The sequence below is a fragment of the Corvus brachyrhynchos genome, unplaced genomic scaffold, assembly GCF_000691975.1.
Source record: "Corvus brachyrhynchos isolate BGI_N302 unplaced genomic scaffold, ASM69197v1 scaffold80, whole genome shotgun sequence".
NCBI classification, from domain to species: Eukaryota; Metazoa; Chordata; class Aves; order Passeriformes; family Corvidae; genus Corvus; species Corvus brachyrhynchos.
Window position 1 is genome coordinate 6,718,703 of NW_008236769.1, and position 13,239 is coordinate 6,731,941.

A 13,239-nucleotide genomic window follows, 5' to 3' on the forward strand; every position below is an offset into this window, starting at 1 on the left:
CTCTAAAAAAATTTAGCAGTTGATTGTTATTTTCTTGCAACCTTTTTATTTCTCAATGCTGCATCAAAAGGGAAGAAAACATCCACTGTAAATTATTTCTCTCAAACTGATGAGACTGTTAAACGTGAAGGATTTCTATTATAATTTTATCCAATAAGAATAAAAGTAATAAAACAGAAGCTGCTAAAAAAAAAGTAGAATTTAGCAGAGCTCATAAAAAAAGCATGACATAATCTGCTTTAACAAAATTTCATAACCACAATACAATTTAACTTACAAAAGGTTTTCATGTTGAAACCAAAAAAAAATTATAAATTAAAAACCGTAAAAGCCCCAAGTCTTAACAATTTAAATGACGGATTATGGCAGTGACATACAGAGCTTTGCAGATGTTTACTAAAGTAAACAGTAAACTTGCTTACAGAAGACAAGCATTGCTAGTATACTTAAACCACCCAGAGTTTATAAAGCTGAGCAGCAAGACCTCCCCCATCCCTCCCCCAGCACAGCTTTCATGAGCAATGTTCTGATTTTGCCAATGACAACTCTTACAAAGCAAATTCAAAACTATTTATTTGGTAGCTTCTACAGAAACAAAATTAATTCAATCAGTAACCTGGACCAAAGGAATTAAAACAAAGGAGGAATGCTAACCATGGGTTTTTTCGTATTTTCAGTATTTATTGTATATGATACACCAGAATTTTAAAATGGAAACTATTTTCACCATTGAAAATGCAAATAGCACTGTTAGGTTTGGCATCAAAGTATATGAAGTGAAAAAAAAAACCCTCTAGTGTACCCATCTAAAAAAATATAATTCCATTTGAATACAAAATGAGAACTGTCATTTCCTTATTATTGACAAAACAGGAAAAACAAAATTTGTTCTGTGGAATAGACTAGTCTGATACAAATGATATAAAAATTTTCCATGCGTACATGACAAAAAAGATCTGACTTAAAGCACCAACTATCTGAAGGTTTTTAACACTGTATTGCAAAGTTATGGGAAAGCAATAAGTGGTTTTGAAAATAAACTTCAGTCAGGTGTAGTTTTAAAATATTTACATTTCAATGTAGATATGATAAATATTTTATCAAAACAATGTATAATCTGCTGGAGTATATAAAAAAATATTTCCAGCTAAACTGTTTACAAAAATGCACCATCAGTGAATAGAGTTAGGGACCACCAGTTTACCAGAGAAGTCCCAGTTCAAACATAGAACACACATCCAGCATTAGAGTCAGTACTGATTTTCATATTTCTAAAACTGTAACACATTTTTTTAATTGTATGTGCTTCAATATACTTCATTCTATATGATACTAAAATGATTTAAAATTGACAAGATGAAGAGAAACATCCATAGCTCACATACAAAACAGTAACTTCAGTGTCATCCATCCCTCTTTTGTACTAAAAACTGTAATTTGGCCCTGATTTAGAGAAGTGTTTAAGCAACTGAGCAATGTTTACACTGCACTGAAGTACACATCAGACATAATCTGTAACTAGGCACATGCTTGTATCAATTTGAGGCCTACAAAAAATAAATTGTAACAACATCTAAATTCTTAAGCATGATGAAAGATTGCACTGAAAATCTAGTTCAACACTGTCAATGTAAAAGCTGTGCAACATGGCTTTTCATTTTGAAAAGTCTTCACCTTCAGCAAGTTCCCCTGTAAATAAGCTCACCAACTAGAGTTCTAACCAAATACTGAGTTCTGTAAATGCTTCTATCACACACAAGGTGGTAGAGGGTTTATGTTTGGCTAAGACCATTTCAGAACAGCCTTGAGGCCATAAAGAGAAGTGCTTTTCACTATCAGCCCAAGCCTGATGGTATCTGGCTTGATGATACAGAATCCTGACAGTGTTCTGCTGCCTCACATCTACACAATATAGTCTAGGTAAAGACTAAGTACTAAATAAAATTAAATTTTTTAGTGCTATCTGCCCTAGCGGGAGTAACTGATTCCATACATTTTCATTTACACCCTTCTATCTCCTCTGAAGTCAGCAGAAGTGTTTTCATTTCACTGAAACAGAGCACTTGCATTTAAATTTTACTTTTTATGCGTAGTGCTTAATTTGCCACTAGACCCTATGACATACACGTGCTGTCCATGGAGGACCAAAGGTGCATTTCCATACAGATGTGTTCGATCTCTGAAACACCATGCCGTAATAAAGCAAACTAAATCCTGCTAAATTTACAAAGATCTCATCATCTAAGACTTTAATCCATACAGACCTAGCACAAACCACATAAAGCACAGTATCCTAAGGTAACGAGAAAGATGTTTGCATAGCAAATCTTCAAATTTCTCCTATGGAACAGATGAAGCTGACCTCCAGTATAAATTTCAAACACAAGAGTGCAAAGTAGTGCTTAATCCTCACTATCAACTTCTCTCTGTACCTCTACTCTCTTCTTCACTTTGCTAACAGTAGAGGATTTTTGGCAAAATAAAGCAGTTATTTCAATCCTCCATTCCAAGCAAGTTAGTGGCACTCACTAGAAAAACAAGAAGAGAAACCTCCCCTAGTCTCTCACTTAATGTCTTTTTGCTTGAAGAGAAAGAACATCCCAACCCTTGGTTGCCTCTATTAAGTGCCTCTGTCCATGACTTATCCATTCTTCTTGGTCCATATATACTCTTCCACAAAACCAACACTTAAACAGACACTGAAGTGCTTCAGCTGGTGAACTTTCCACCACTTGGTAGTTGTTTTTATGGGTCTTTTTTAGCTTCATTTTTAGCATACTCTGCTTTTTTGCTTGGTTTCCCATCTCAACATTCTGAAGAGTAAGACGCTTTCGATAACGTTTGACACCAAGACAACTACTTGTCCTTTCTGACAGAACTACTTTCAGGACTTGACCTTTATACTTGTTGATAGTCTTCATGACATTAATTATCTCTGGTGAATCAACATCAGGATGGTTTAGTACCACAACTGGCTGGTTACGACGAGGGCATTTTATCAACTGATTTGTTTTCAGAGGAACAAGTCGCAGACGCCTTGCTGTCAACAGGCACGACATATCAGAACTTGAAGTGGTTTCCGACTGAGCTCTTGTTTTCCTCTTAGGAAGTTCTCTGAAGTTTGCTTGTTTTGCCTTATTTTTGGGACCTAGTTGACTTTTTGAATAGGGCTTGCTTTGCTTGCTGACATCACTGCTTTTCTGAAATGGTGCAGCAGTTTGCTTGCTGTTATTTTTAACACTTGCCTCTCGCTTTGGTCTTTGCCTGAGTGATATAGTTCGGGACTCAGCATTTGGCTCGCTCTGATTAGGCAAACATGGGATATTACTGCTAAGTGTCTCAGAAACACTGACAGGGACTGGGCGAGGCAGAAACATTTCATTGCAATGCACAGGAGCTGATATTTCACTCCTGTTTTCTATTCCGTATGAGCTTTGACTGCTAGTAGCATTCAGCACTCTCAGCATTGTCCCTTTGGGGATAAACACTGGGGAAGCAACATGGGAATTTTTAGTTACCCTGTTTTTAGAAGTTCTTGCAAATGTAAAGAGCTGATCTTCACTGTGTTGTTCACTACTGATCACACTTCTTCCACCAGGCACTGGAGACAAATTCGCAGGTTGTTCCACTTCAGTGGCACAAACAACTCTCTCAGAGCTTGCTGAACTTTCTTGAGGCAAAAGCAACTTTTTATTAGAAGCTTGACATCTCAAGGATGTTGCTGATTTCTTCCTGCGTGTTGTGTCATCCCATCTGACATCCTCTGGAACATTTTCAGCCCCAGAGCTAAGGGAAAATACAGATGAAATAACAGGTCCTTCAAAAGGTTTGCCTTTATTTTCCATCTTCTGTAGCTCTAGTGATTCCAGAAGACGACTATTCTTTTGACTTATCGTTTCATCTCTCTTTACTTTGCTAAAGCCGAAAGTTATATCCTCAAAAGGTGGAGTTTTAGTAACATGAAAGTTTTTTCCTGCCTCAGAAGATGTAACAGGTTTTTTATGAAAACCCTTTCCAGCTAAATGTGCTTCGGTAGAGCTGACTGGTAGACTCCTACATTCTTTGTCAACCCTCTTCACAGACAGTGTATCCTTTTCTTTATGGACTGCAGAAAAATTTTTGCCCTCCTGAGCAGCTTCTACTGAAATGTTCTTGGAACTTTTACCTTCAGAAACAGAAGCATATTTTGGACGGTATATATCCTGACCTTCTTCATAACAATACAGATCACAATGTAAATTATTTTTTCCATCTACTTTCCCCCTTGAGGATTTAAGATCACTTTTTTTTTCAGTACTGTTCATCACCAGAGATGGAGAACAAAGTTCTATAACACCTGAATGGACATCAATACCTTTCACCAAATGAAAGCATAATTTTGATGTGTCTTCCCTCTGTATAGATACAGAGCTACAGTCTGAGAGTTGAGAATAAGAAGAACAAAAACATTCAGAATTCTTGTCATACGTACTATCCACATTAAGCTGGTTACTAACACTGGATAATTTGTTTACATTCACTTCCATGGTAAGTAACTCATTTTGAGACACAGATGTTTTTTTTATTTCTGCAGACCGTTCTGTACCTTGATTCTCAAGTTCTTCTTCAGCACAGTTCACAGACTTATAAGTTGTTTCTTTCATAGGAATTAGTTTAAGAACCAGCTGTTGTGCTCCATTCACTATTTTAAGCTCTACTATCTGAGCTAAACAGTTAGAAGGAACTACAAGTTCAGATGGTGCAATTACTGTTAAAGGCATCCCAGGTTGTAAAGGCTCTGTTTTTGGGGAATAAACCTCAACCTCCACACTTTGATTCTCACATACACTCATTTCAGATGGCTCCAATGTTGTCTTATCCTGGACTGATGATGTGTTTATGCTGCATTCTACATTTTGAGACAAGCAGACTGTTTTAGTTGGTTTACCTGGAATCTCACAAACCATATTTGAAGACAAATTTGAAAGTTCATCCTGGAAAGGAATTTTATTGTATTTCTGCTTTTTACATAAAGTGCTTTGACTCTGCTTCTTTTGCTTGTGGTTTATGAGAGTATTTGGCAGCCGTTTTCTGGGTGTTTCATGTACTCTTCTCGTATGTTTAACTATATAGTCATGCCTAACAGCACCATATTCACAGTATTCACACTGATATGGAAAAGTTCCAGTGTGTTTCACCAAATGTCTCTGGAATTCTCCTTTGGTGTAGGATACATAACTACAGTGGGAACAAAGAAACTTAATTTCCTCATGTTGCCCTACATGCTTTTTATACTGTAAAGGATCCTTTGTTGAAAATCTGCATTTATCACAGTAGTATTTACCTGGCAGAAAATTTTTTACTTTAAATGTTTTCTGGGTTTTACTAGGGGTTTTTCTTTCATGTTTTTCATAGTTTGCAGCATTGGCACCCTCAGGAACAAAATCGAAAGCTGGTGGTTTAATATGACTGCACTTCTTGCAGATGAAATTTTTGTCTTCAGTCCACTCAAGCTTCTTATGCTTTTCTATATCTTGCACTGAAATTTTCTGAACACTTCTGCATTTTATACAGCTTATCAGTGACAACTTACTGTTCTCAGCCTCAGTTCCTTGGTAACAGCAGTTTTGGTCATCTGCCCCTTTTGATGGATTTGTTTTATCATCAGAAGATTGCTTTGGCAATGTAGTTAAGGAATTATTTTCATCGTTAATTTGGCCCGGGTACAATCTTGGTAAAATTTCCCTCATTTTTTTCAACTGCATTTCAGAAGAAGCAACTCTGCACCAGTTTCATTAAACACAGCAGCAACAGACAGAATGTTTTCTTGGTATTAGTCTTGTGTATGTTGCTTATCAATCAATCAATCAACCAACCAATCATTCAGGCCACCAATCTGCAGAATATAAGCTTTGGAAGAAATGATGTTCAAGCAACTGCATCTGTGTTATAGTCCATGTTCTTAGTCAATCAACTTGCAGCACTAAAGAATAAAAAGCAGAAGATTAAGTCAGTTACAATTCACTGATCATTGAAATACAATGAACTAATAATTGAACTATTAGTGGACTACAGCTGAACTACAGAGTGCAAGTCTACTGTTAATATACCACTGATTGTATTCTGCACATACAATCAATAACTCTAAAACATACCAAATCAAATAATCCTTTAACATTTGCTCTCATTCAATATGTTTCCAAATTCATATAATTACCTGCTATGCATCGAAACCTAAAGAGTTCATGATATTTCTCCCATGTCATGAAAAATTTTACACTTAAGGAAGATATTTATAAGCCAAACAAGATACTTGATAACAGTACTGAGCAGCAGAGTATGATTTCAGTTCAAATATAGCCCTCTACTCAGGACAAGATAACATGAAACACTGCAAGTGCCATTCATATGTGAATAGCAGGGAAACAGACTGTGGATACAATGGTTACTAGAAACACAGAACTATTTGTTTGTTCTTAAATAAAAGAATTTTTAAGTTAGCACGGAAATTCCTGACATACAGAAGGAAGTTCTTTTCTAATCAATGCCAACATTTCAGATACAAACAGTCTTGAACATTAATTCATAACAAGATGTGATTTATGCTTCACATGTTCTCAAAGTAATGAAGTCAAAACAATCTGTGGCAGCAAAATTAATTACTTTCTCTTCTATTAATATCACAGTGTAATAGCTTCTATGTATGTGGACAAGCACATAAATAATTCACTTCATCCTAATAAAACAGAATGTCAATCAAGCAAAATAAACAATGCAACATAAGGAAGAGGGAGATCAGTAGTATCACTATAAAACATCACATTAACATATGCAATATATTTGGTCCACGGGTGCCAGCACTCTCTCTATTATATTTAACAGGAAGAAGATCTCAGCCTTTAAGCTTTTGTCAAGACTATGAGACCACTATTATTTGGAAAATAAACAACCAAATTATGCTTTTGAGACATACATGAAGTCCAGTCAACACCTTTCTTATTCTAGCATCACTAGTTATGGACATACTCTTGCACACACTTGCAATCACAAACAGACTTGATTGCATGAGGTTACTTCCATTTTTCAATACACCCAACAAAAGGCTTCTGCTTCTGAAATTCAGATCCTCACCAACTCTACCAGGGCCTGATTTAGACTCCAAAAAGCATAGTGCTGAGTTCACTCAAGCAGCTTCCTATCACAATAACCTTACATTCATCAAGAAATTAAACTATGGTACTGGGAAGACAATTGAGGTGCTCGAGTTAGTCCAGAGAAGGGCAACGGAGCTGGTGAAAGGTCTAGAGAGTAAATCTTATGAGGAGTGGCTGAGGGAGCGGGAGATGTGGAGCCTGGAGAAAAGGAGGCTCAGGAGAGACCTTATTGCTCTCTGTAACTACCTGAAAGGAGGCTGTAGCCAGGTGGGTGTTAGCCTCTTCTCAAGTGACAGAAAGAGAGGAAAATGCCACAAGTTGCACCAGGGGACATTCAGATTGAATATTAAGAAAAATTTCTTCACTGAAAGGGTTGTTAAGAATTGGAACAGGTTGCCTACGGAAGTGGTGGAGTTACCATCCGTGGAGATATAAAAAGACATGCAGGCTCGGCACTTAAGGATATGGTTTAGTGGTTGGCTTGGCTGGGTTACAGGTTGGGCTTGATCATCTTGTAGGTCTTTTCCAGCCTAAATAATTCTGTGATCTCCCCAATAGCTTGAGAGGACTAAACATCTGATCCAAGACAGTTTTTCTGCATCTTATGTGGTCACAGCGACCATATCCTGCACTGCATCAAAAGCAGAGTAGACAGCAGGTTGAGGGAGGCAATTCGGCCCCTCTACTCTGCTCTTTTGAGACCCCACCTGGAGTGCTGCTGCATCCAGCCCTGGGGCCCCCAACACAAAGATGTTTCATGGCTCTCCTCTGGACCCATTCGAAGCTGATCACAGGGCTGGAGCACCTCTCCTATGAGGACAGGCTGAGAGAGTTGGGGTTGCTCAGCCTAAAGATGGGGCTTCACAGAGACCTTATAGCACCTTCCAGTACTGAGAGGGAGCTTTCAAGAACACTGGAGAGGGACTTTTCACAAGGACATGCAGTGATAAGACAACAGGGAATGGCTTCAAGCTGAAGAAGGGTAGATTTAAATTAGATATTAGGAAGAAATTCATTACTGTGAGGGTGGTGAGGAGGCACTGGAACAGGCTGCACAGAGAAGTTGTGGATGCCCCATCCCTGGCAGTGTTCAAGGCCGAGCCCCGTTCAAGGGATGGAGCCCTGAGTAACCTGGTCTAGTGGAAAGTGTTCCTTCCCATGTCAGCAGGTTGAACAACATGACCTTTAAGGTCTCTTGCAACACAAACCACTCAGTGATTCCATGATCTCCCTTGTGCTCCATCAATATCCCTAACTGCTATAGGAATGCTGCCCTAAAGATAGGGCTCTTCAAAGTATACGGATGTAACCACAAACAGTAAAAAAATGTTAGAAAACTGGTTAGGGACAACATAACAAGCTTTTCACTCTTAAGCAGATGGATGGCTGTACACTAAAATTCCTTAGTGGGTAGTTCTAGGACTGTAGTAATCTCGTCTCATTGCAACGCGGACAGCTGTGAAAATATACACAATGCAGAAAAAAAATCAATGGCAGCCTTGTAGGAAGGAGGAAAGTATATATGACTGCTGTATCGTGATCTGGAGAATTTTCTTTAAGCAATTCTAATGTGGATTACATTAGGTGCTCTATTACCCTGATTCTAAAGAGGAAAGAAAAGCAAAACATTTGTGGTAGTTCAGCTGGAAAACCCCTTCCTGGCTACTACAACACTTTCTAGACTTAAGATGAACGTACTGACACACAAGTGTGGTGGTAGGCCTACATTCAGGAGATCCACTGTTTTGTTTCAGGAGAGAGATGGTAAGAGATCTTGATAAGCTCAAGATCCAGAACCAAAGATGCTTTATGCATTTCTATACAGCTTTAAGAAAGATCTAATACGGCATTTGAAAAGAAGGGGTGAAGCTAGATCAGTATTTGCCCTTTTCTGCTGTTAACATCTATCCATTAATACTGCAACTGCCCTCCATGTGAACTGACTGAAAGCTAAGTATAGAGAATTTATGCCATCAACATCCTTGACCACAGAAAAAAGTATTATAAACCCAGAGAATTTTCTTATATTTTTTTAAACTCTGTAAATTTCACCTTATGGGAGAACACGAAAAAGAATCCACAACCTTTAAAGGGCAAGAAACACAGTCCAACACTTTCAGAACACTTCAATTTAACAGTCCTGGGCTTCTCAGTCCAAGACCATGCCAGAAAAATTTAACAGAGGTAATTCAAAGAACAGGCTAGCAATCCTTCCAAATTTTCCTAATTCCAACAGCTATATGTAGGAAAGTGGAAACAACTAGGTTTGCCGTGGTTTAAGTCCAAAACCATGCTTTCATGCAGACCTGTGACAAATACCATGTTGCTAGAATGCAGGTTTCAGGTGTTGGTGTGTGCCTGTGCTTCACATGTGCAAAAGGTTGAACCCAGGCAGCAGCCAAGCAGTCACAGAGCCGCTTGCTGGTGTCCCACCCTCCCCTCCCTGAGTAGCATGGGGAGTGAAGTAGAGAAGAAGCACAAGAAAGTTTATGAGTCAGGACAAAGGCAGTTTAACAGAAGGAAAAAAGCACGGAGGTGACATAAGGGAAATCACTCACCACCTTCCACAAGCAAACCAATGCCCAGCCAGCCTGTGAGCAGCAGGCAGCCTGGAAGGCAACCCCCTCTGACCTTCTTCCACTACTTCCAGATTTCTTGGCTGAGCATAACATATGTATGATGTGGACTATCCTCCATACCAATTCTGGTCAGCTGTCCCAGCTTTGTGCCCTCCCAATCTCTTGCCCACCCCATGCCTACTCACTAGAGTGAGGTGGGGGAAGGGGGAAGAAAACCCTGACATTGTGCAAACATTGTTCAGCAACAACCGAAACACCAGCATGTTATCAACACTGTTTTAGCCTCAGATCCAAAACACAGCACTGTACAGGCTGCTTTCAAGAAATTTAACTCCATCCCAGCCAGACCCACTGAAAGGTAAAAAAAGAACTAAATAACCAGTTGATGCCGAAGTAACATCTCTGCTGTCTTCCTAGCTAGTTTTTCACCATGTACACTGAACACTGACCAGTTAATAACACAGGTTTTTATACAACCAGCTCAAATTTATTCTTATTTTGGACAAAACAAGCCCAAAATTATACTGTCATTTCATGCCTGTATTAATAAAAAAAAAAAAAAAAAATTCTGGTTACTTCAGAAAACCGCGATCATCAATGTACACAGGACACAGGAAGGTGAACATTACACACATTCGCTCCCTACCACTGGGGGAGGTGGGGAGAGGAGGAATTCCCCTAAAAATTTGTTTTGGTATTTGAAGGGTTGGCAGAAACATGCTATAGAAGATTTAATTAAAAGATAATTAGTTGATTTTTCAAGTTATAATCATATGCAGTGCACACAGACCAATCCAAAGACATCATTAAAGGAAGAACTCAAAGTCTACAAGGAGCCTCAATGGCAAACACAGGAACGGGATGGATTAAAAATGAAGTAAAGAGACACTAAGAGTGTCAAAATCAATTCTAGTCACTGTCTTTACAGGAATGAATTCAGAAAAAAAAATTAAAATATTCAGAAATACAATAAAGTATCTGAATTAGGAAACATTAAAAAATAGAGGCCCTAGTTTGAAAAAAAAAAAATGCAAAAGCTTAGAAGCACATGGAAAAAAGACATCACAAGAAAGATAAACCAAATTTTCTCATTCACTCCTACCAAACACCTGCAATTCAGTGACATTAAAAGGTCAGGCATTCAATGAAACAAACATTTCCGCCTTTCACACAACACTATCATATCCTGAACTTCGCTGCTCAAGACACAAGAGATTAACAGATCCACAGAAATCAAAAGGCATTCCAAATTGTGGATATCCCATGTACGTAAAGGTTAAAAAACAAAGACCCATTAAAACAAAGGAAAACAGGATGAAACATCCTCTGCAGGCTGACTATGCTAAATTCAACCAGTACAAGGGTTTTTGCACTGCAGTAGGTTACAAACCACTGATGTGGCCACTGTCAGACTGGAAACTTCTACTTACTTCAAATACATTGAAAATTTGTTCATCATTTCAAAGAAGAATATATATATTCCAGGGCTTTAGCTTCCCTTAGTTCAAACTATATGCTGCTATCAATGAAAAGGGTGTGATGAGCAGGATGCATTTAGCCTATGTGATCAAATAAATGAGCCCTTACTTCAGCAAAGCACACACCCCTCACACACAAAGATCACAGACTGCAGCCAACAATCAGGATGTGCTTTGATACTGAAAAGCCCATGTAAGTCATACCTAAGAAAAAGAAATTTAAACAGAATTGGAAGACACTGTGCACCACTGCATCAGGAGGATGCAGTGTGTAAAATTTGAGCCTCTGTGAAAAATTTAAATCCCTGCGCATGCTTAAAATTACCTCGTCTTTATTTTACAATTATATATATGTATATGCCATATACTGACCATTTAATATCGATTATCTCTGTTCAGCAGAGTTAACCGTTCTACTGACCCAACTACACAGCTGGCAATTACTAGTCACTAATTTTAGACCTAATGACTGGGAGAGATCCAAAGTGCTTCACTCAAGTATTACATACTGTATTAATTAAAATAATTAATCTTGTATTAATAACAAGCAATTCAAATACAGCAAAGAAATTTTGTCTACAAGTATTTCTTCTTAAAAAGACATTTTGTTTCACAATAACAGCTAATCACACAGTCGTAACAGTTTTTGGTTTGTAGCTGAAATTCACATGAGGTTTTTCAAAGCAAAATGACCGAGGAATGACAATGCAGACAAGTAAGAAGATCAAGGACCATGCATCAAGTTTTTAGAGCACATTTTTATTAGAAATATACAGTTCTTTCACTCTACAGAAAAAAATCAATTACATTTAAAATATTTATTACTTATAAAGTCATGCAAAACACTGATTGAAAGGAAATCACTATTTTTTGAATGCATAAGTGAAAAAATGTCTAATCTACTAACGTTTTTGGCATTGTATGGAGGCAGGTACATGTATGTACTATGCAGCATTCTACTGAAATGGAGGTCTGCTTCCCTGTGGCTCTAGGAACAAGGCCTAGCTTTATTTGTATCTGAAAGATATATATTTCTGTCACATCATTGTGGTGTCTTGGTGGTCTTCCTGCAATAAGCTAAACAAGGCATTCCCAAGTAACTACCATATCAAAAGCAGTATTCTAGAGAGTGCTCAGAGACGTTTATAGAGTTGTTTATCATTACATGTATAATCAACTTTTTTAATCTGTGCTGCTCTTTCCATCATTTCACACAATTTACAACGATTTTCAAAGTGTTTCTGTATATCCAGAGCATACTGACTAGTATAAAGAATTACCCTACTCTCAAGCTCTAAGGCCTATAGGAAACACAGCAAGGAAGTATGGCACTGAAGAAAATGGGAGAGGGAAGAGTCCCATTAAAAGCACATATCCATCTCTTGATGTCCAGATCTCAAAGCAGTCATGTAGGTGTTAAAATGGATTTCTACTGATTTCATTCGTGCTAAAATTAGCCACATACTATTTGTATGTGCAAGAAAAGAGCCTTGACTGTAACCACCTACTGCAGTAACAATGCACAACAGACTGCTAGAAAAATCCTGTAAAACACCATTAGTCTTCTTAAACATAAGCCAGACTTTTTAAATTAAACGTACATTGCAGAACACTTTGGCTACATCTACGATAACATTGGATCATTTATTTATAAGAAAATGGGTTTATACGTCTAAATTATTTTAAGGGTCCAATGTAACACTTTACAATGATAAATTGTCTTGCAACAAAATTCAATATGGAATTCAATTAAGCCAATCTTATGCCCAAATACTCAAAAGAACCTCATTTGCACACAAAACACAGGATGTTGTATTTTGCTCATGAATACATTTACTAACCCGAGAGCTCCTTTTCTTCAGGAGGATGACCAAGACGACAAACCTGGACAACAGCTTTAGTCCAGACGAGTCCAAAGCGGCCTGATGGCGTCCACGAGACAGCAAGCACCAAGAATCTCCTTTTCTTGGGCATCCAGCCCACGCACGCGTCAGTGCTGCCGCCTCTCCGCAGAGGAGAGGCCTCCCTCGGTCGCTCGCTGCCCGTGCG

General features: G+C 38.2%; 1 protein-coding gene across 2 annotated transcripts; it reads right to left on the minus strand.

Moving 5' to 3' along the window:
• Positions 1-26: 26 nt before the first annotated feature.
• On the minus strand, positions 27-13,231 carry ZNF518B (zinc finger protein 518B). Of its 2 annotated transcripts, none has more exons than XM_017727618.1 (2): positions 13,075-13,231; positions 27-5,962 (listed from the first exon to the last, which is right to left on the minus strand). In XM_017727618.1, exon 2 carries the CDS (start codon positions 5,742-5,744, stop codon positions 2,568-2,570), a length of 3,177 nt encoding a protein of 1,058 aa, XP_017583107.1. In that variant the 5' UTR covers positions 5,745-5,962; positions 13,075-13,231; the 3' UTR covers positions 27-2,567. The 2 variants fall into 2 exon arrangements, with proteins under 2 accessions (XP_017583107.1, XP_008643269.1); XM_008645047.2 differs by having other exon boundaries at positions 13,032-13,231.
• Between the last annotated feature and the right edge of the window lie 8 nt (positions 13,232-13,239).

Excerpts from the sequence above, each read along its gene's own strand:
- ZNF518B (XM_017727618.1), bottom strand. The coding sequence starts at position 5,744 with ATGCAGTTGAAAAAAATGAGGGAAATTTTACCAAGATTGTACCCGGGC.